Below are 24230 nucleotides of genomic sequence, written 5' to 3' on the forward strand. Positions count from 1 at the left end.
GTGAACTCTCAGGTGAACTCTATTTCAGATTACCATGCCTTTTGGAGGATACAACTGTTTACATTGTTAAGACCCATAATGCCTCAGAAAGAGTTTTCCTTTGTTTTAGGTCTATTCTACATTCTTGTCTTCTTAATAAATGAGCACACTGTTTCTAAAACCAGCACTCTGGCTGGTTGAAAAAAGGCAAGATTAAGGACAGTAATCCAACATTTACTCAACTTCATTTCACAGTGAACCTGTACAGAACACTGCACAAGAGACAAGAGAAGTTGTCTTTCTCATTCATAAATCCATCGCGCATTTACAATATGACACTATTCTAGAAATATACAATATAATCTTAGGAATTAGGATAAACAAAAACAGAGTTCTTAAATTATGTTAGATCTTTAGTTTGGTATTCTAAAATCTGATCAAAAGTGGACTAGTTCGGACTTCCCTGGTGGCGCAGTGGTTGAGAGTCCGCCTGCCGATACAGGGGACACGGGTTCATGCCCCAGTCCGGGAAGATCCCACATGCTGCAGAGCAGCTAGGCCTGTGAGCCATGGTCGCTGTGCCTGCGCGTCTGGAGCCTGTGCTCCGCAACGGGAGAGGCCATAACAGTCAGAGGTCCGCGTACCACAAAAAAAAAAAAAAAAAGTGGACTAGTTCAAGCTCCTACGTGTGATTCTGCCATTTCCTAAAAATCTTGTTGTCATCAATATACAAATGGTGTAAAGAGAAAAAACTGGGAAAGAGCATTCCTGTTTTTCAAAACCTTAATACGAAATTAGCAAATGCATCCATTTCATTTACATTTCACTGGCTAAAATTTGGTTTTATGCCTATACTTAATTAAAAGGGAAATGCAGTCTTGCTGTGTCTCCAAGGACATAGGAAATATCTGCTAATTTTGTCAGCTTAAAACCTCCTATTCTAAAGGCCAAACATTCAAAACAAAATTGATTGAATTTAACTACCTTAACCGTTCATCCAAGCTACTATATCTGACAGTGGTGGCAAGGCATATTTTGAGGTAGGATATGGTTGTCTTCCACTAATTCAGCCTTAAGATGAGGGATGAAGGCACATTCAAAAATCTCTTTATTTATAATCCCTTTTTGAACTTATTCATATTTTCAGCCCATGTTATTTCTAAAGGTAAAAGTTAAATAATGGAATTAAAATACTATCCAAGTAATATTTTTTGTTTTAAAATAATTTAATGTTGTTAGTATACCTCTAAGTCTAATATTCTAGTATGGATGTACAAGTCCATGTGCTTCCCTGTGCCATCTCCCCCACACATAATTTATAATCTTATAAACTTTGATTCTATCAATTTCCCTCTTACCATACCATGGTCCTTCACAACTTGGAATTACATTTCCTTGAGGGACAGCAATCAGGACTAGATGCTGTTTCCCAGATGTGGTTGCACCATGATTTTCAGAGGCATGATAAAAATGTTTTATGGTTTGTATTGACAATTTTTTTCTAGTGATGCCAGATTTCAATCAATGTTTATTGAAATGTCTCCCATGTTCACTGATGCTTGAAATAGCTAAACAGTATTTTATTCCATTTTCTCTCTTATGAGTCCAGAAGTCTTCAGAAATACTATTTAGAGTCCTATAACTAGCAACCTTTTCATAATTGAGATCTACGTTTCCACCATATAACCATTTTTCCTAAAATTGCTCCCTCTTACACTTTAAACTTTTTCTTACTATCTTTTATTCTGGCTATGGACCCAATTCTTCTAAAAAGATAAAACTTGTTAATCTTCGTCAGAGATTCTTTTGCAAACCAGTTTGTCACTGGGCACTTCCAGATGAGCATTTTCTTCTTTTGAATTTTACCTGGCATCTGTAAACCATTCTCTATCTGCACAGATAAGGATCCAAGTCGAAGCTATCCAATCACTTGCATGACCAGAGAGAAAGAAAATTATTTTGGTAGATGCATGTATCACAATTATTCTGTACCTAGTTTTTCTGGATTGCTGATATTGTCCTTTAGAATTTGGGTTGTATAATAGAAAGATCACATCCCATTAAAAAAGGCTCAGCATTTGCCTGTTCAAGGCTGCTTTTTCAAGTAATTATAATTTGCTATAAATGAAAATCTTCACTCTTGAGTGCAGTTTGAGGTGACTTTTATTTTAATTATACTTACTGTTATTCACAAACTTCTCAGACTTGTGTAGGAACACTAACCATTGTCTTATGCAAAACACAACTGGAGTAAATTTACCTATAGCTACTTTTCTCATTCATTAGTAATTAAAATCTCATATCAGAGACTAAGCTTCATGAAACTATCACAAGCATGTGTATACACCAGTTAGCATACTATCTGGCCTTGTGGCAGGAATCAAATCAATATCTACAGAATCTCTTGTGCAAAGCTTAAGCAATAAAAGTGCTCACATGAATTCAGGTCTGCTTCCCTTTAAAGTTGGATTCCAGACGAAATAAATTTTATAAAGGCTATAAGAAATGTATTAATATGGTAAAACTATTACTTCAAAACCCAATTTTAAAGGAGCTGTTGAGCACTGCTGATTATTTGGGGTCCTGAAACATAAATCACATAAGTGCTCCAAACAAAATATGATTTGTAATGTTTTTTAAAATGTGAAAAGCTGGATTTTGCAGACTGCTTGGTGCACTTCTGGTTGTTTCTCTTAAAAAAGTAGAAAAAAATCTACAATTTTGTAGTCCTTTGGTTTTATTTTCTGGGATAAAAAAGTATAGGCATAAATGTTTTTTCACGGTCCTCTTGAAGATATCCTTTAAAACAACACCAAATGGCTTAATTCATGTCTCTTGATTATCAGGATTCTTTGATATCACTGTCAGCCTTGATTAACTGGTTGAAAATTTCAGAGCAGAATAAGTAACTTTCATGAATATTTCCCCAATCCCTGAGAATCATAATCACCATAGGTATATTTTGTCCTTTCATCATACATCTCTGGAAAGTAGCCGTGTTCGTTCATTGTTAATAGGGCAAGGAGCAGTGTCATAGAGGGTTAATCCATGTAAAGTGGCTTCTACCCGTAAAGAAATTTTCTGGAACAGAAAAGAACATTACATACAGAAGTTTGCTCCTTAAAGACAGATCACACGTTCAATATTTTCTGAGGAATACCTTTTGGGATTAGGAATGTAAATCAATTCTAATGAGTAACAAGAGAGAGACAGCTGTTGTACTGCTGTAGTACCAACAGAAATGGGAAAAATAAGCTTCTTTCCTCAGAAGTTCCTTGGTGTTCTTTGGTTTCTATGAGGAATCGGTAAAACTAAATGTTGAGGATGGCCTATGTAAATGTAGGCAGAGCTGATAAAAGTTCTCTGAATTTCTGCAAATTCAGTTGTTTTACAACCCTATTTTCAAGACTGGACCTTGCTAACAAAACACTATTTCTCGAAACACAGAAACAATTCACCTGAGAAGTTCCTCTTCCAGCATCACTGCTTAAGAAGTTAATTTTCGAAAAGGCAAGAGTTGCTATAGAAAGCTTTCTTATTCCACCTGAAGGAGGTTTGACTGCATAAATCTAATTCTACATTTCCTTACCTGAAAATCACGAATGTAAGTCAGGAAAAAACCGAAGAAGGAAAGTGACATAGACCATTCTGCTGCAGTAGTGATCATGTGAAGCACATAACCCTTAAGTGACAACAAAAAAAGAATAATTCTATGAAATTTCATTCAAATGATCTATAATTTTTCTCAAATAAAAAACCTGTAATATTTATAAACCAATCTGCGTTCTGAATATCAACCCCTGATTTATTTAACATATCTCTAGAATTAAAGGCAGACATTAGAAATAGTCCTAAATGATCTATCATAGTTTCATCCACAGCAAGTAAAATTTTCATTTGAATAACTAAGACAGGAGAACTTCTACTCTACAACCAAGAAGTTACTACCTTTCCCAAAGCCACGAGTCATTAAATGCCACTAAAAAAAGTTTAAGTAAACGATGCTCATGATAAACTTAGTGCTATTTTTTGAGCATTAAATAATATATGGATTCTAATTAGGAGAGCCTAGTAAATTATTTCATTTAGTCATTCTCACAAACATGTCCTATCTAGGGCTGATTCTTCAAAAATAATTTAAAATAAAATGCCACCTGAGTGGTTTGTGAAAACAGATGGACTCATTTTATTACCTATTCAAGTATATGTCCCACCTCGCTTTTTCTCAGTATCAGAGATGCTATGTCCATTCAGATATCCACTATATTGGAACCCAAATGCAGAGTGCATAATAATAAACTTCCAGATAACAAAAAGTAGGAAAAGAATTTTTTTTCAATTCAGAAAACAAGTATTCTACTAATAAAAGGTTTCAGTCAGGTATACTGCATACTATATCCACCTTTAGAGGAGTCAATTTCTGAGAAAACTCTTTGCCATCACAATTCTCTTCAGATTTTGAAAATGTTCACAGACCACAAAGTGACAGGAGAATGTGGATGGTTCTACATAAACTCTGTCATTTATAGAAAATAATCCTAAGACATCACTGATTCTTCTACTGAAAAACTTTTATTGTTAGTAGTGAAATGACAAATACATCAAAATCAACCAAAACAGTCATCTTTACTATAAAACTAAGTTTTATAGACTCTCAGTTCTTACTTTGTCCTCAGGATTCCAATGGAGTTTCTGTACTATATCAGCACCAAAACTGCCACTGTACAAAAGTGATGAACAAGTCAGCACTGTTAAAAAAAGTAAGTCAAGGAAGAATCTCAGGGAAGACCTGTAAGTTTAATTTAAAACAAAACAAAAATCTCTTTAAAGATATAAAAGGATTACACATACATTTGTTTCCAAGGTCCAAACCCATTTCTTGAAGACATCATGTTACATGGCAGTAGTAAAATTTAAAATGTGCCCAGAAGATTACTATGATGCATAGTCAATCCCTCTTTGCTCAATAATTCATTAGTTCTATCATAAGCTTTTGCTACATAATTGTTCTCAAGGAGGGCACTAACTAATCCTTCCTGTCTTTGAAGTAAGTATGATTAGGCTAGACATTATCTTTGTTTCTAGCTCAGTCACTAGGTCCCATGTAAATATTTGAATTTCACGTTTCAAATTCTTTGATTTAGGGTTTACTAAACCCAAGAATATCACCCACAAAAGGCCTACTTACAATATGCCAACAATGTTCACTTAAGTTTTGTTATTCAATTCCAAGTGTAGCCACATTCTACAGCAAAGGATACTGCTAAATGCACTTACTCCACACCAGATAACCAACAGTAGTCTGATCCAGAAGACTTGTTTGCCGTGAACTTTGGGCTGCATTTGGTAGGAAAGGATAGTCTGAACAAACATGTATAATGAGCCCATGCCAAAGGTGAGCACAGCTCCACATACATGTACAGCAAAAAAGGTGGTTTTCTGAGAAGTAAAAGGAAGAAATAAGTAAATAAAAGAAACCCCAAACGCATCGACAACACAATATTTAAAAGCACAAGCCCAGCGATTTCAATAGGACATTCACTGAGTGGAAAAGCTCTGCAGATTCTACAAATTATTTCCTGAAGTAATTTTCCCTCAGTACTCAGCATAAACCTGAGAATTACAGTAATCCATATTACTTCATATGCTACTACTGAAAACATGATAGTATTTATTCATTTACACATTAAATAATAAACTTTAGAAATAAGTAAATTCCATAGTATACTAAATGGTGATATGGGTTATAGAAAGAGTAGAACAAGTTAAAGAAGACTAGGATGCTTGGGAATGCAGGGGGTAGGGAGTCTCAACTTAAACCTAATTAAAATCTAAATGCAATTTAAAGGCTCAACAAATTAAAACATCCCCCCTTGTCTCTAGTTTGATTGGTTTTGATAAATTATACAATGAGGGATTACCATAAATTGTAGTTATCTTCTCCTTTACCTTACTCTTTGTTTTCACTTTTTAATTAATTTTTTTCCTTTGCCTTACTCTTATCAGTATCCATTTACATTTTACTCTATATGTCCCTGTTTAAAAGTGATGACAGTAGTTCACCAAAAATTCTACTATCAAAGGCCTTTGGCTGAACTGTATTTTTCTAAACTGATGCTGTCTGTATGTCATTTGCTTGAGAAGGTACTATGCAGCACTTGGTAAAGAGGGTATGACGAAGGTAACAGGAGAAGAGAGGTTAGGTTAGGGGTTGGTTCCCTCCTTCTACAATCAACTGTGCTAATTCACAGAGTCCACTTTTTTAGTTGAAGGTACAAGAAGTTTCTAGTATAAAGAAATAAAAGGTTATAAAGCAGAAACTAACACACCATTGTAAAGCAATTATTCCCCAATAAAGATGTTAAAAAAAAAAAAAGAAAGAAAAGGTAACAATTTATTTGCCAATGGCATTGGTTTCCTTTTGGAGAGAGAAAGTGCTACTTCAATAAGGTCTGGGGTGTTTTAACTGGCAATAAGTTATGAAAATTGGGAAGGGAAAAAAAGTCATTGTTACTACCACTCTGGGTAACAAAGAAAAAAAAAACATTCAGCACCCATAAAACATAATACAAAATGGTAATATCTTCTTGGTTCATGTGAATTTACCTATATATGTAGATATATGGATAAAGGCTGCAAAAATGAAACTGACTATTTTAGGGCTAAGAGCAAGAATATGGGTGAATTTTTCTCCATAAAAATATTCTCGCATATATTTGTCGACTGAAGAGAAAAAAAAACACAACCTAAAAGTTGAGAATTATATTTTATTTGGCAGACTTTCTGAAGACTTCAAGCCCAAGAGGCAGCCTCTCACATGGCTCTAAGGGACTGCTTCAAGACAAAAGGGAGGAGCCAGGACATATAGGAGTTTTACAACAAAGAAAATTACTGTTAATTAAAGAAAACCAGGTATCTCAAATTAATTTTGTGCTTTTCTGTTTGGGAAGATGCAAGAGTCGGGGCTCACTGAAATCATTCCATTGATAAGCACCTTAGCTGTCTAGGGCCAGTATCCAGCCCCATCCTGAGTCCCCTCAGGGTGTACCGTTGGTGGGTGGCTGCACGCCACCCATCTGTCTCCATCCTGAGTTTCCTCAGGGCTCACTGCCCGGGTGGCTGTAGTGGCTTGATGGCTGCAATACCCTTTGTTTACGGAAATGGCAGGCAATGTTTTTCATTCATATATTGATGAAGCTAAATACAGATACAGCCTGACCAATGCCCACATGTGATCAGTACACAGTTCCATCAACAAAATCCTGTAGTTAAAAAGAAAAATAAAGAATGGAGAGCATTTACTACTGTATTTTTATAATCAAAAGAGAGGTATATAAAACTGGTTTTAACTGGCCAGCACTTCTGCTTAATCCACTCAATTTTGTCATTTTAGAGACTAGGAAAACAGCAAAAGATCTTGAAACGGGCAAGAGATTATTCTTTCAATGGAATACTAGAGCCTCTGGGAATGGTTCTACAGAAGTGTGAATTTCACTTGTCTTTGATTAGGCTATTTTGCAGAGAGAACTTGTGCAATGATGGATATTATGTGTATAGACAAAAGTTAACTTATTGAAAATGCATAATAACACAAATAATCCGTATGAATAGAAATGCATATTGTGTCCTATTGAATGAAATTGACTATCACTCTGTGAATAATGACCAGTTTTGCTAGCTTTGCATCTATCTGTAAATTCATTTGAGCATTCCTTATCTGACTATAAATGTGTGGTACTTTGATTTCTCTTTTGAAGTGGTTTGTATTACCTACTATTCCTCTCATTAGTAAATTAAATACAATCTTTGACATGTACAAAAGTCACGATTTTATCTTCTTTAAAAATATATCATTTAACAAAGACAAAAATGTATTCTTTGACAAAGACAGAGAAATTACAGAGATATGTGTGGTCAGGGGCAAATGTTTGCTATAGAATTTAAAAACTATGTATTGAGTGGCCTGTAATCTTCACCTAAAAGCAGTTAACGAAATTTAAGAACTAATCTTTATTCCTTCCAAAGTCTCCATGAGGATAAATTTTCTAGGAAGGGAGAATGCCATGTGACAACAGAGGCATAAATTATAGAGTTATGTTACCACAAGCCAAGAAATGCCAAGAATTATTAGAAGCTGGGAGAGAGAAATGGAATAGATTCTCCCTCTGAGCCCCCAAAAGGGAACCAACCCTACCAACACCTTGATATCAGATTTCTGGCCTCCTGAACTCTGAGAGAATAGATTTCTGTTATTTTTAAGCCACCCAAATTGTAGTATTTTGTTATGACAGCCCTAGAAAATTAACATCGATTTCTGCCTAGTTATCCCTTTCAAGTTTCCTTGAGGATGAATATCCTAGTGCCAACTAAAGAATGTCGCTCGCCATCTGGCCCTACAAGGATTGAGTCATTAGCCACGGTAGTCACTGACCTTCAACATACTCTGGAAGGAGCTCAGGGCAGAGATCAGGAATGAGGCACTCTGCTCTGTGGAAACTGGCAGAACAGGCCTTCAGAGACAGATGTTTTCAGGAGACAATTTTATGAACCCAATTTCTTGCTTCTTCCCATACTTAGAAAAGCACTAAGATCATTAACTAAGATATCTGTGCCTTGTGACTAGCAGAGACCTTCTACTGAGATGTGTGTTTGACAGCACGTACCCTTTCTCCAATAACACATATATGCTGACCTCCCCCCTTAACCTCTTTGGAGCAGTCTCTCAGAGCTATCTCAGAGGCTGCCTCCGGGCTATCATCCTCAGTAAGTCCCCAGATAAAACTGCAACTCACATCCCTCACGTTGTACGTTTTTATTTCAGTAGACATTAGGAAGGGAAATATTCCTAGGCACTGAGGACACATATTTGTTTTGCTGCATGTTTTTTTTCTTGTGGCTGTGAGGCTTGCAGGATCTTAGTTCCCCGACCAGGGACTGAACCCGGGCCCTCAGCAGTGAAAGTGCGGAGTCCTAACCACTGGGTCACCAGGGAAGTCCCTTGCTGCGTGTTTTTATACACACTTGTTTTCAAAGAAATTAAATACGTATTTTTTTAAGTCAGAGTTTTTGTGCTAAGTACTATGTTAGGTGCTGGATATACAATGGTGAACAAAACCACTGAGCTATAATTAGTGGAAATATATCAACTAAAAATTTTTTAAATAAATCTAAAAAATATAGATAAAAAATTAGACTATAAGAAAGTGCTGCACAGAATTAGTTTCCAGAGGCCTGGAGAACATAAAGAAAGAAAACCTGAAATATATAGGAGGAAATTTATTGACAAAAAAAGACTTCCCTGAGGAAATATAGTCTGCCTACATCTATTTAGGCTTGCGGCTGTGGAATGTGCAACAGAAGAAACAATGTATGAAACAGAGTAAACCGGTCTTATTTAAGGAACACAGAAAGACCCCGTGTTATGTACAATATTAGGAGGGGAATGATGTAGAATGAGGCCAGACAGGTAGAAAGTAGCCAGATCACAAAAGACCTTTGAGTTAATTAAGCAGTTTGGCAGTTTAACAAATTATTTTTTGCTCTCTTGATTCTATCTCTTTTCATGTGACCTTGGACCTGTGAGCTTTAAACAGCGGTACAAGGAAACAGAATGAGGTGTACATATATTTCCAAAAGATTACTTTGGCTGAGGCATCAAATTAAAGGGATGTAACAGTGAATGCAGAGGAACTATTAGGGAGGCTAGGGCAGTAATCCAGAGGAGAGGTGATGAAATCTAAACTGGTTGAGAAGGAGATGGCAGAGACAATAGAAATGAAAATGGAGAGAAGCAGATGTTTTCAAGAAATATTTCAGAGATAAAACCAACAAGTCCCTACTTTAAAACAAAGTTCTTGCCTCTCTTCCAAGTTAAGCTCTCTAACTGTAAACCATTTATAGACCTGGTTTGTGTACAATTTTTCCATATATGAATCAACTAGAGTTTGTCTCTGCACGAGAGAAGTGGGGACAGGAGAAAGAGACAATGCATTCACCACTTTAAATAAGCAGTGAAAGTTTACATTAGAAAGGAAGGAAGGAGAACTGTTTGATATGTAGGTAATGCTACAGGGTCTGCTTATAAATAGGGTCCAGCAATAATTTGCAATGGGTGCTATTAGGAACTGCCATTGGAATTTACTGGACTGTGTAAAAAAGTATCAGTTACTAACAGGAGTAGTATGCTATATGTGGAGGTCACTTTGGAATCCATTTTTACCATACAGTCATGAGAGATATTGTTAAACTGATCAAGGGATAACTGGAGCAAAGAATCACTATCCATATACTAAAAACCTCCAAATGCATTTTTTAAACACTGAGCTATACAAACTGATTAGGGAAGGCAGGACCCTATTTGTGGTAGACAGCTAGCTAGCTGTCCACAAAAGTTTTTGTGTCCCTTCCATAGTATAGAGTTGCCCTGGGAACTGATGCCCAGCAAGATTACCTTTCCCAGCCCCTCTTACATCTAGCAAAAAGGAATGCCAGTGGAATGATGCGAGTCACTGCCAGGTCCAAGTTTCTAAGAAGTAGGGGTGAATTGTGCATGTTTTCTTTGTTTCAGGCAGCTAGATGCAGAAGACCACAGAGTTTTAGGAAATTGCAGGGCCCAAAGATGGACAGTGTCTGGGCCTTAAATCACTGTGGGAGGAAGGCCATCTATCAACCAAAAATACCTGCACTGGATGCATGTATGTAAGAAATAAACTTCAATTGTGCTGTATGTGTATGGCTGATTCATTTTGTTGTGCAGTGGTGGCTAACACAACATTATAAAGCAACCATACTCCAATAAAAATTAAACAAACTTCAATTGTGTTAAGCCACTGAAATTTTGGACTTCGTTATAGCAGCAAGCATTACCCTAATATCCACTTGGATTATACTTATAGAGTTTACTAGTATTAACCATTACTAAAAAACTGAAAAATAGGAGTACTCAATCAGAAGCATTATAGGAATGGAGAACTTTGAATAAAAAAGAGAGATGGAATATGCCTTTATACATGTATTTGTATGATGAGGGTGTGTTTGTATGTCTGAATAGCTACTAGATGTCGAAACAGGTTACCAAATGTATAGATTGAAACTCTAAAGACTGCAGGGATTAATAAAAAAAGCACCATATGCTTAGGATGCAGCTGGTATTACCAAAGACTCCTCTGAAAGAATGTCAGTAGAAAGGAACGTGGAGACTTTACAAATATTTGCTGAAGGCTGACTGCTACCTTAACATAAAGAATTCCCTGAGAAAAAAACTGGAAAAGCTATAGCTCCTCCCTTGACTTCCTCATTTAAGTGGCTGGGCACCTAGGGATGCAGGCAATAAACAGGAACATCTAAACAAGAATATAAAAGAGGTAAATGAGTGTGACTTGTTAGGCATAATAAAAAAAGAGTTTAAGTCTGTAATTGTGTCACTTATAATTTATGTCAATTCTCTCTGGTCTTGGAGTAATTTCCAACTAAGTAGTAATAAAGAATCTAGTAAGTAAAGAGTCCTGAGGATCTTTAAAAAGTTATAATAATTTGTATTTGTTCAGAAGATTACTGAGAATGAATTTTTCTAATTTCTAAGAGGGTCAAGTAATTTAAAGGCAGTGGATTCCATTTTGTTAAGGCAAAAAACAATAACTACATGTAACTGAATCTTTCAGGTTTTCTTTCTTAGCATGTATTTTTATGTACTTCAGGAAAATACCTGTGCTGAGCTAAAACACAAACCTGGAAGTTTGCCACAATAGAAAGTCCTAAACAACTCAGTAATCCAAGTACAAGGCCAGCCTTGTTTAATTTGATGATACGACTCTCTTCAGGATTCAGAGCATGAACTTGCTTATAACGAACATAAATGGTCGCAATGCCTGGGAAGAGATAATCGGAAAAACAACAAAGTAATAAATAACTAAGGAATAAAGTTGCCAATAAAGAGCTCACAAAGGTCACTGCTATCCAGAAACATAGAGTTTCCTTTTAAAGCTAATCTGATAGAAGAAAAAACAATAAAAAAACAAACAAAAAAACGGCTGTAGATTTTAAAGAACTTTTAAAGTTGCACTGTGAAACTACTGCTACCTCTGTGTGACTGAGCAAGTCGTTTGCCTCCCATAGCCCTCATATTAAAAATATTTAGGAAAGGGCTTCCCTGGCGGCAAGTGGTTAAGAATCTGCCTGCCAATGCAGGGGACACAGGTTGGAGCCCTGGTCTGGGAAGATCCCACATGCCACGGAGCAACTAAGCCTGTGCGCCACAACTACCAAGCCTGTGCTCTAGAACCCACGAGCCACAACTACTGAGCCAGCATGCCACAACTACTGAAGCCCGTGCACCTAGAGCCCATGCTCCTCAGCAAGAGAAGCCACCGCAATGAGAAGCCCGCGTACCAAAACGAAGAGTAGCCTCCGCTCGCCGCAACTAGAGAAAGCCCACGCACAGCAACGAACACCCAATGCAGCCAAAAATAAATAAATAAATTTATTTATTTATTTTTAAAAAATTTACCAAAAATTTAAGAAATTAAGTTTGATGTTTTCTGAAAATCTCTAGAAATAAATTTTACATAAAACACAAAATATTCTATATGATTAGCATTAAAATATAAAGTAATTAGTTCTAGAACACATATAAAATGAAAGGCAAAAAACACCGAAGGATTATTTGCCTTGCTCCCATTTCATTTTATTTCAAATTACTACAACTTGGCTCAATCAGATATAGCAGTCAGTTACACAGAAAAATAAAACCCACTTGACTGTCCTTATTGTTTAAGAATCATTTTTTTAACTTCAATGTTTTACCTGACCAAATAATAAACATCATATGGAAACATGCAAATATTTTAAACAATCACGACTGATGGAAGAAGTATTATTTTAGTAAACCATTAATAAAAAAATTGGTTCAGGGACTTCCCTGGTGGCGCAGTGGTTAAGAATGCACCTGCCAATGCAGGGGACACGGGTTCCATCCCTGGTCCGGGAAGATCTCACATTCCGTGGAGCAACTAAGCCTGTGTGCCACAAATATGGAGCCTGAGTGCCACAGCTACTGAAGCCCATGTGCCTCAAGCCCAGGCTCTGCAACAAGAGCAGCCACAGCAGTGAGAAGCCCGTGCACCGCAACAAAGAGTAGCCCCCACTAGCCGCAACTAGAGAAAGCCCACATGCAGCAACGAAGATCTAACACAGCCAAAAATAAATAAATTAATTAATTAATTTCAAAAAAATAATGAACAGGAATGTAAAATACTGTAGTAGAACTCAATTTCTTTGGCATTAGAATATCACTCAAAAATCAAAACACGGTTCCACAGCTATTCTCAAACTTCTGAAGTGTTTATCATAAAGGAATTTTGTTGGGGTCAGCTGTGGTCAGTGTGTTTACAGTTCTTTGTCCTTTATTGGTTGCTTAAGAAATCCACTTAGGGCCTCAAGGAATATTTGGTTATACTTTACAACTTCTATAAGCAAGTATATTTGGTTATACTTTACAAGTTCTATTTCTATAGTAGTCAAATAGCCTTATAGGTATTTTTAAAAGATTTCCATAATTTAGCATTTCTAGAAATTATTTTTACTTTAAAAGAAACATATCTGTGATCAATGATTTAGTGATAACATTCCTTCAATTGTAACCAGAAAGTAAAATAAATAACCCAACAGTGTTGAAAGAAGAAAACGGCAATTCAGCTATTAATTTTGATTGTTAAAACCACTCTCACTACTTACATAAAACTGCAGCAATATTTAACATTGCCCCAAACAAGCATTTTTCTGGAGCTACTGTACCAGTGTCACTGAAAGAAAAAAAAAAAAAGGTATGAGGATTTCTCATATTAGATTTAGTATACACATGTATTTCTTCTAAGGGATAAGAAACAAAAGGGGTTATTTCAAATCCTTTATCTTTTTATAAATCTATGAGCTCAACTCTTACATAATGTTATAATAAGAACATGATAATTTGAGCTCGCAATAATTGCCTTGTTCACCTTTTTCTTATATCACTTAAGGTTATTTCTTTTTCACATAATAGAAATCACTATGAATTGATAAAAAAGCTATCCTTATTTATGTTAAGGCTGCATTATTAACTTACATCAGTCAGGCGGCACGATTACCTGTCTCATCTGAATATTCTCTAAACACCAAAGGACCTTTCATGATTCTTTTGGCATCTGTTATTCTCGCCTATAATTCAATTAACACCTAATCGTTTCCTGATTAATTTTAAAAAATATTTATCAAGCACCTACCAGCATTGTCAGACAGCATTTTAGGGACAGGAACACAGTGGTAAGTACAAGAGACCAAGCCCTTACCCTTCTAGAGATTCCACTCAAGACAGCCTTGCTGACTCACACAGCTCTCAGTCCAGACTTCTATTAAAATCACAGATGACGCTCTGCTGCAATATGTCTGTTACATGCCTGTCTTTCAGCGCAGGGTGAAATGCATAGATCCTGATTAATAGTCCACCATTTACTACTAACTGGGGAACCTTGAGAACATCCTTTTATATACCTAAGATGGTTCCCTATCTGTGAAATGGGGCTATCAATTCCCTCCCAGCCTCATCAGATCAACATGAGGAAACAAAACTGTGGTCGTGCATGTGAAGTGTCTAGCACAGCAGCAGACACACAAGAGACACCCAGTAAATGTTAGTTCCTTCCCCTTCTCTCAAACTACTTAAAAGATTAACAAGACAAACTCTTTAGCCTCAAATTGAAGTACTATAGGAAAGAGGTAAGAAGGATCTCAATTCAGACAATGTAATGGGAATAAAAAAGAAATGGAAAGTCATATCCGCTAAGGAATCAATAAGATTTGGCGAACATTTGGATTAGGTTTAGGAAAAGTAAAGCATCAAATATGAATTCTAAGGATTGCTCCTTCCCACTCTAAAATGTTTCTTCAGACACAAAAGATTTTGTTACTCTTTGATCACTTTCAGGGAGTGCGGATTACGTTTCGTTGTTGTCGTTCCTTCTACCTTTCAAGTTTTCAAGAATAATGCATATGTATTATTCTTATAATCAGAAAAAAATCCATAATTTTAACAGTCATATTCCAAATGATGCTCCTGTTTTGGATTACCCCATAAGTAAATAACAGCACGCACTTCCAAGATGGCTGGCTAAGTGTGCTCTGGATCGGAATGACAAACTGGCCTATAAGTGAAAACACCCATCAGCATCGCACTTCAACCCAGGAGTCATCAAACTATTTTGATCACACACCGTCCAAAAAAAAATTGTCTGATCATCATTATATGTTATTTATCATATTATTATACATATACTAAATATAAGTTTCAATAGTTTTTTTTTTTTTTTGGCCGCACCAAGTGGCTTGTGGGATTTTAGTTCCCTGACCAGGAATTGAACTCAGGCCCTCAGCAGTGAGAGTGTGGAGTCCTAACCACTAGACTGTCAGGGAATTCCCAAATGTAAGTTTAAATATTTTGAAATCAAAAATACATAGAAGTTCTAAAAAATTCTTCTTATACCCCAGTGGCTAGTCTCATGCACCCTACTTGAGCATTCACTACTTGAACTAAGAGAACACCTGAAGCACACTTGCAGTGGAATTGTCTTTGAATTGTTAATTGTCTTTGAAGTGAAATTTATATTTGGTTATGTCTTTTGGGGACTTTAATAATTAAGCCTTTTAGGTAGGGTCTATGAACTGAAAGGAATTCTGCAGAGTATCTAGTCTAACTCAACCACTGAATTTAAATATATTAGAATGTTGGAGAAAGTTCCCCGAGCAACAATACTAAGTTCATTTGCAAAAAAGTTAAAAGGTAGAAGGACAGAGACAGAAAAGGAAGTGCCTGGGGTCATATCGATCAGAGAATCACATGCAGTACCATTAGAGAACTGAAAGTGAAAAAGAACTCAAACAGACAAGTTCTCTAAGGGGAAATAAAAATGCTGAAGGACGCTCAGGAATATGTATGCTCTCCTGGAGTTACTAAAGAATGAACTGGCTCCTTAAGCTGCATGTCCCTCTAGCAGAGTGGCAAACAGAGGTGACTACTTATCAAAATTATTCCTAGAACTGGAAACTTAAATTCTAAAATACCTTTGGATTTTGTAAATCTTCCCAAAGTGGACTCAATTTGTTGGTGTCCTTTGTGCTACGCCATACCGTAGTGGTAACAACAAATGTAATGGCAATGCCCTGACCTCTTCTTGACATTTAAAAAAGATAAATTTAGCCTTTTGGTTTATCATCCTTTAAAAGTTCACTATTTTCTGGGTTGGAAAGGTTATTTTTCAGAAGGTAAACAAATAAATAAATGAAACAACTACAACAAAACAAACCAAACTCTGGAAGGAAATCAACCAAACCATTAATCGCCTCTGGAAGGGCAGGAACTAGAGGGAGGCTGGAAGAGTCTTTCATTTTTTATTTTTATAATCACTCTAATAGTGTTTAAAATTTGTTATAATAAGCACATATTGCCTTTATAATTGGGGGGGGAAAGAGGGTTATGGACATAGCACATGCAATTGAGTACCCATACTTACATCATGAGTAGTTTTGAAATTTCAAAACTATTATCAATAAATTTAGATACTTAATGTGTCAGAAAGATCTAGGCAACATGTCATAGATCAGCTCGGTGCTTTGTGACCGCCTGGAGGGGTGGGATAGGGAGGGTGGGAGGGAGGGAGATGCAAAAGGGAAGAGATATGGGAACATATGTATATGTATAACTGATTCACTTTGTTATAAAGCAGAAACTAACACACCATTGTAAAGCAATTATACTCCAATAAAGATGTTAAAAAAAAAAAAAGAGTAAGAGCACAGTCTCTAGAATCAAATGGCCCAGTCAAACTGAATCTTGGTTCCATTAATTACTGAGTCATGTGCCCTTGGACAAACAACTTAATCTCCCTGGACCTTATTTCCTCCTCTACCAACTGGGGGTAATAGTCCCTGCCTCAAAGGGTGGCTGTAAGGATTCAATTATTTAAGACCTGAAGAATGCTTAGAACATTACCTTGTACACAGTAAGTGGATCAATTAATGTTTGTCATTATCATTATTTTTTAATATTATTATCGTTGCTCTAGCATTTTTTAATGGTAAGGGGAGAATAATTCCAATTCTGTCTTCTGAGACCTCAAATAGTTATTTGGAAGACAAGGCACTGAGGTGTCATAATTCACTAAATGAACCTTAGCCCTCTGTCTCCACATTTCTCTATCACATAGAAAGAGCCAAATACAACTTCCTTTTTATGTCCCTTTCACTGTTGTAATATCAAACATAAAAGTTGAATTTTAAAATGTTAAAATTGAATGTTGGGTTCAATGTTCAAATATGAATGAGACATACCATTCTCCATAAAAGAATACATTTCACTGACCTGATATAAGGCAAAACAGGGTCAACATGGTGAAGTGTTATAGCAGTGATATATGAAAATATGAAAGCGGCAGCCGTCCAAATTACAAGGGCTGAAGGAAGGAAACTGAGGCCTTGCTGAAACCACCACATCTCAAACACGTCTCCTGAAGCAGAGAAAAACAAATTAGAAAAGATTATTCACACGTATTTCATCTATTCTGCTTTAGCCATCCCATCCCACAACCTTGTACTTATCATCCTCAGCTGTTTCACTTCTCATCAGCCCCCACACCATCTACTGACACCTGCTCTCCTTCAGCTTCTCAGTTAATGGAACCAAGATTCACCCACTTGCCATATCTAGACACTATCTTTCTCCCCCATCTTTCCACACACAACCAAGTACCAAGGACTGTTTATTCCACCTCCTAAATTTCCTCAAATCTACTCGTTCTCCCCATCTTCACTGCCACTACCCTACTTAAACCACCATCATTTCTTGACCAGATAATTATTATAACCACCTAGACTTGACTTTAAAAATCAGAATGAGCCTTCTAATTCTAAAATACCAACCTGACCACTTTATTCTCCTCCAAAGAACCTTTTAGTGCCTCCCCTATGCCCTTATAAATTGTCCTTCCTCCTTAACATGTCTATAAGGTCTTTTTGTTGTCCAATCTCTACTTAACCTTTCTGTATTCCTCTCCCACCAGTTCTGTCTGCTCCTAGTTCCTTGCCCTAGCTATCATCATCTTCATCATCATTACAAAAGCAAACACAGTGTTTACTGTGTCAGCAAGGCTACTAAACACCTTAAATACATGATCTCGTTTACTCCTCACAACAGAATTACAGAGGTTAAGAGAACTGCCCAAGGTCATAGGGCTGCAGTAGAGACAGGACTCAAACTCAGGCAGTTCCAGTCTAACACCAATCACCATGCTATACTGCCGCAGCAAACTTCTTTCAGATCGTCAAGTGTGTCATGCCCTCTTGCGCACCTTTGAAACTTGGTGCACGTTGTTTTGCCTGGATGACTAGACTACTATGGTGTCACCCCTCCTGCCCCACTACCACCAGTTAACTGCTATACATTTTCAAGCCTCAGCTCTTCTAGCTTCAGCTGAGTGTACCTGCTTTGCTCCCAACAGCAGGCTCACTTTCCCAACCAGGTCATTCATCACACTTAACTGTTACTCGCTTGTTTGGTTCTATCTTCCTCAATAAACTTGAAAGGGCCTACATATACACATACCACTTATCACCATTTTCTCCCTTAAATTCCAGACTGACGATGTTAGTAAGTAATAAGAGGTCAATAATATGAATTAGAAAATATTAATGTATTTGCATGCACTTAATTAAAAAGAATAAATACAGAAATATTTTCAAATTATAAGAAATTACTCCTACGCATGTGAAAATAATTTCGTATTTGGAGGAGTATTTTTTCATAGTGTGATGGACTGAAATTTAGTATTTCCCAAGGACTCTGTAAAAACTTACAATTCTAATCTCCACAATCCTCCAATATGCTCAGCTTCCTCATCTCAGACTGACCTTCCAGATAATAAAACCTCAGCCATTTTTGACTTGTACTTGTCATTTACTCTGATCATCTGACTTGCTGCTAAAATATGTACATTTAAATCTTGCCAAATAAGTTTCTTTTCCTTTATCCCTAAAGTCACCATTATAAACTTGATTTGAGTAATTTCCTGTCTGAATTGTCATAATCTCTTTTCTGTTTTTTTTTTTCCTGTCAGCCCTTAACATTCCATCAATTTTACTCTTCTGTTTAGCTAATCATGACAGTTCCTTGACAAGTTCCTATAGGACTTTCCCCAACATAAGTTTATGGGACAATAATTCTCAATTTCAATAAATTTTGATTAACTTCTAAAATCTTTCATGTTTCTCCCTTCATCTCTTTAAATGTTATTTTGTTTTTTGTTGTTGTTGTTTTTGCGGTATGCGGGCCTCTCACTGTTGTGGCCTCTCCCGTTGCGGAGCACAGGCTCCAGATGCGCAGGCTCAGCGGCCATGGCTCGCGGGCCCAGCCGTTCCGCAGCATGTGGATCTTCCCGGACCGGGGCACGAACCCGTGTCCCCTGCATCGGCAGGTGGACTCTCAACCACTGCGCCACCAGGGAAGCCCTGTTTCTGATAAATTCGATTCTAAAATCTTTAGGAGTCTAGTTCCGTATTTGTTGGTTCTGCCAGCCCTTGTACATGTGTTTTTCTGTTTTTGACTATGAGCTCCTGTTTGGATGATCTTAACTGGGAGTATTCTAAGAGGCTTAGATTAAGGGTGAATCATTCCAGGAAGGGTCTGTATTTACTTTTGCCAAGCACTCTGGCACATTACGAACCTGGGCCGACTTTTAATTTCTTGGCTTCCAGGTTTTTTAGACCATGTAGATAAGTAAATTTGAACCATGAATCTGAGTGATGACAGGCCCTGTAGTTTCAAGTTCTTATGTGGTATCTTTATTCCCCCACCTGGAGCTGTGGTGAAAATTTCTTTGTGATCCCCCTTTGCCAGGAAGGAGGTATTTTTCCTAGCCCACCTTTCATTGAGTGTATAGATTTTTGAGCGTCCTGGCTGATTTGGGGGGAGGAGGTTCTCCAAGGCCATGAGTTGTACAATTTCAAGTAGAAATATTTACATTTTACTTTTTATGAAAAAGTCATCCCCTGACACACAGGCATCATCTACACAAACTGTATCATGTGAATAGTGTCTCTGGAAGTTGTACACCTGGGAGGTCAAAGGGGTATGAATTCTATCTCTCTACCTTGGGTGGTGAGCAGGGGGAGCTTATCATTTACCTTTGATTGTACTTTATTTCAAAGGCCCCAAAAGAGACACACTACTGGTTTACTACTCTGGTGTCAGCTCTCTTCGACTTTTTAGTCCTGAGAATGTTTCTTTCCTACGTGAACTGCTATGCATTTACAAGGCTAATATATTCAGCATTTCAGTGTTTTGGCAAAAGGGATTTTCAAAACATTTTGTCCACCCCATTGCTAGAAGTATGACCTCTTTTTTTTAAAACAAACAAACAAACATACAACTCCCAGAATTCTGTGGGTCACATTAGTCTCAGGTATGTTGGAAGGAATGGTCCCAGCCAGGTTCCAGAGTAGTAGATAATGTCAGAGAAGACAGTAGGAGTGGTAGAGATAGATGTCGGAGGATTTCACTGGAGGGACAAGTAGGCGATGGTTCATTTCAAAGTTGGGAGAAAGCACTGTCTTCCTCTAGCGAGAATGGGAGAGCCTATTTTATTTTATTTTACTTTTTTTGGCCACCCCACACAGCTCACGGGGATCTCAGTTCCCCGACCAGGGACTGAACCTGGCCACTGCAGTGAAAGCCAGGTATTCTAACCATGAGGCAACCAGGGAATTCCCACATGACCTCTTCCTTTAATTGTTTTTTCATGTCCAAATCCTTCCTATTCTTCAAAATCAAGCTGAAATACCATCTTCCACACACAACCTTCCCTAATCCCTTTGCATCTGGAAATAAACACCCCTTCCTCTGAGAACATTTGATTTGCACATCTCTTACAGCTCATTATCTTCTAGAGTATAAAAGTTTGGGAGGGTGTCTGAAGTGGATAAAATCCTTGGTGAGGGATTTCACTTCTCTGCCCAAGCAGAGAAGAGGGCCTTGCTCATAAAAATTACTCAATAACCCAAACCAAATTCTCGTAAACCCCAAAAAGGTTCATTATTTTTCCATTTCAGTTAACAGTACAGGAGATCCCCGACTTAACGACAGTTCAACTTAGAATTTTTCCACTTTATGATGATGCAAAAGCAATAAACATTCAATCGAAACCTTACTTTGAATTTTGACCTTTTCCCAGGCTAATGATATGCAGTACAATATTCTTGTGACAGCGAGATGCAGCTCCCAGGCAGACACAAAAATCACAAGGGTAAACAACCGATACACTTACCACCATTCTGTACCCAGACAACCATTCTGCTTTTCACTTTCAGTACAGAATTCAATAAATTACATGAGATATTCAGCACCTTATTATAAAATGGGCTTTGTATTAGATGATTTTGCCCAATTGTAGACTAATGTGTTTTGAGCAAGTTTAAGGTGGGCTAGGCTAAGCTACCAGGTTCCTGTAGGTTATATGTATTAAATGCATTTTCAACTTATGATGTTTTCAGCGTACAATGGGTTTATTGAGACATAATCCCATTGTAAGTGGAGGAAGATCTGTTCGTACTACCGTTTTTCCAGGCTATCCAGATTCTAAGGCCTCAGAGTAACCTTAGGTTTTCTCATCCAAAGCCCTCACATGTTGTCACTAAATGGCATTTCTACCTTCAGTCATTGGCAACCATTCTTCTTCCTAGTTGCCAGTGTAAACACTCAAATCAGATTCTCAATTCTCTTGGCCTATTTTTTTCTTCCCATCCACCCATTCTATGTGCACTGCCAAATTAACAGTCCTAAAACATTTTTCTGCTCAAAAACGTTTTTTTAAATAAAATTGTGCAAACTTGGGCAAACTTCATTAATTTCTCTGAACCAGTTTCTCCTTTGAAAAATGGCAATAATATTATTGGTAAAAGCTGCACTGTCTAATATAGTCACCACTAGCCACATGTGGCTATTTAAATTAAAATTTCAATTGATTAAAATAAAATAAAATTTAAAATTTCAGTTCCTCAGTTGTACGAGACACATTTCAAGTGCTCAAAAGCCACAGGTGTCTAGTGGCTACCATATAGGATGGTGAAAATATGGTACATTTCCATCATCGTGGAAAAGTTCTATTGGACTAAGCTGGATAATTATTGCAGGAATTACACTGACATAGCACAAGTAAAGAACCTAAACACATTGCTGATACCGGTAACTTTCAGTAAATGGTCTAAAATAATACCCGCTTCAGAGAGGTTTATTCAAGAACTAAATAAGATAATATATATAAAGATGCTCTCATAGGTGGTCAATAAATGTTTGTTCCTCTTTTAGAATGTAAAAGACAAATTACCTGTTTTACAAGTTCTCAAAATACCAGTCTTCAAATCTGCCCAAAACTGCACCTTTTGTAAATCCTGAAATCCACACACAAAGAAAATAGAGGTTGTTTCGACCCACAGGCTTTTAAAACATGTAAAATTTCAAGTCAATGCACCAATATTGTTCATGGATAGAACACTATGCTATAGTATTATTAACGTTTTCTCTTTTTCTTTAAAGAGTTGACACTTGTGTATTTTATAATGATGTACCATCTGGAATTAAATAATATTTTAAATTTGGGATATCAATTTTCTCATCCTTTCTCACATTAGACATCTTTCTCTGATCTCAAAAAGGATAAAATAAAATGAAAAACACTGAGTTCCTTCCCACAGAAGGAAAGACAATAATGAGGAAAGAATGATAGCTTATTATTAAGCCAAATAAAGCACTGACTAGTCCCTGTGATGCAATGGAAAGAACACAGCTGTAAGATCAGATTTATCTAAGTGCAAATCCTAGCTTTATCACATCCCAGCTGTATGATTTCTGGCAAGTTACTTAGCTTCTCTGAGTTTCAGTATTCTGATTTGTAAGGTAGCTCTGTTCCTTAGAGTAGTACAGAGTAAGCATACAATATAATAATGAAAGGTGATTTGTACAACCACAATTAGCCACAGGGATGGGGAATGACAACACTTCATTCTTTGTATATGTGAATCATCTTGGATTCCTATCTCCTTAGGCTTTGAGGGTTCTAGTTATCTAAACTGACAATTTAGAGGAAAAGCAGGGCTTGAAATAGTTTACCAGTTTGCTAAGGACTACTGAGAAATTTAAGTGCACCGACTAGGTGAGGAAGACTACTATTGCCTATGTATCATCACACTGGAAAGCTGGAAGCTTGGCTGGCTAACTGCCAGCCAAGCAAAATTAGAATTTTAATGGTTAACAATTTAAGAAACTTTTCAAGATACTTGAAAATATGCAGGAATAACCTTCATATAGTAGTGAAAGTGTTTAACAAAATGTTCTTGCATCTCTCACCTATCTCTGCTTTCCTTGAAGATCCGTGAATCAGAACTGCAGTTGCAATTTTTGAATTTCACCAATATTTAAATGCCACCAGTGAAAAGATGAATTCCTTACGCTGTCTCCTCTAAGTGGTGACTGCTTAGGAACAATAAAAAAGTAAATTCTGGATATTCCAAGTGAAGAAATAAAGCCCTAGGTACACAGAATCATGCCCAATGCAAAGCATAATAGTAAATGGTTATTTTTCTAAACTCTAATTTGGCCTTCTAACAAATGTAATATTCTCGTAACGGTTAAAAATTAAATAGTCTAGAAAATTAAGTAACTGTTTTACAAGTTGGATCAAATGTTACAGGGAGAGAAGTCGGGGAGAATCTGATGATGCACGGCAAATTAGAGCTGCATTTGGGTACTGATTTACAAATTTAAATTGGGAGAACTAGGAAAATGTGGTGTTTTGTAAATGTATCCTAATGTAAGCACGGTTGTGAGGATACAAAGGACCAGCCATTTACCTTTCTGTATTGGGCTTCCCGCGACAAAACTCCGCGTAGACTTGAGCTTCGAGTAAACACAAGGTCACCACGTACCTCAATTTCAAACCTTCCTCCCCCTTCTCCCCCCAACCCCGCAAAAAGGAATCTGAGCCCAGGAGTGACAAAGGGAATGCATACTCAACCACTGTGTTTCGTGGGACTGGGGCTAAGGTTCTCGGTAACCGCTTAAAACAAATAAAACCAAAGAATTATTTACACTCAGCGCTGCCTTCTTCCGGAAGCGCGAAGCACTCGGACGAAGAGCTGGATTAACGCGTTGTTTGGTGCCGGGAAAAGATGCGAGA

General features: G+C 37.1%; 1 protein-coding gene across 6 annotated transcripts; it reads right to left on the bottom strand.

Annotated features, from left to right (window-relative positions):
• Positions 1-492: 492 nt before the first annotated feature.
• Positions 493-24229, bottom strand: DRAM2 (DNA damage regulated autophagy modulator 2). Of its 6 annotated transcripts, XM_060027100.1 has the most exons (11): positions 24143-24221; positions 23905-23950; positions 23402-23524; positions 22383-22446; positions 17369-17513; positions 13711-13778; positions 11707-11846; positions 5241-5418; positions 4645-4727; positions 3569-3661; positions 509-3060 (listed from the first exon to the last, which is right to left on the bottom strand). In XM_060027100.1, the coding sequence occupies exons 5-11, from the start codon at positions 17497-17499 to the stop codon at positions 2953-2955; spliced, it is 801 nt and encodes a 266-aa protein (XP_059883083.1). In that variant the 5' UTR covers positions 17500-17513; positions 22383-22446; positions 23402-23524; positions 23905-23950; positions 24143-24221; the 3' UTR covers positions 509-2952. The 6 variants fall into 6 exon arrangements, with proteins under 6 accessions (XP_059883130.1, XP_059883118.1, XP_059883083.1 ...); XM_060027109.1 differs by lacking the exon at positions 23905-23950 and having other exon boundaries at positions 24143-24229; XM_060027117.1 differs by lacking the exon at positions 24143-24221 and having other exon boundaries at positions 23905-24114.
• Position 24230: the final 1 nt, after the last annotated feature.

Source organism: Delphinus delphis, chromosome 1 (assembly GCF_949987515.2).
Source record: "Delphinus delphis chromosome 1, mDelDel1.2, whole genome shotgun sequence".
Taxonomy (NCBI): domain Eukaryota; kingdom Metazoa; phylum Chordata; class Mammalia; order Artiodactyla; family Delphinidae; genus Delphinus; species Delphinus delphis.

Coding starts and splice junctions, on each gene's coding strand:
- DRAM2 (XM_060027135.1), bottom strand. CDS start 17,499: ATGTGGTGGTTTCAGCAAGGCCTCAGTTTCCTTCCTTCAGCCCTTGTA. Junction 13,779..17,368: donor CCTGTTTTGCCTTATATCAG/GTCAGTGAAATG, acceptor TTTTTCTTTCAG/TGACACTGGTACAGTAGCTC. Junction 3,662..4,644: donor ATTGGAATCCTGAGGACAAA/GTAAGAACTGAG, acceptor TTGTCACTTAAG/GGTTATGTGCTTCACATGAT.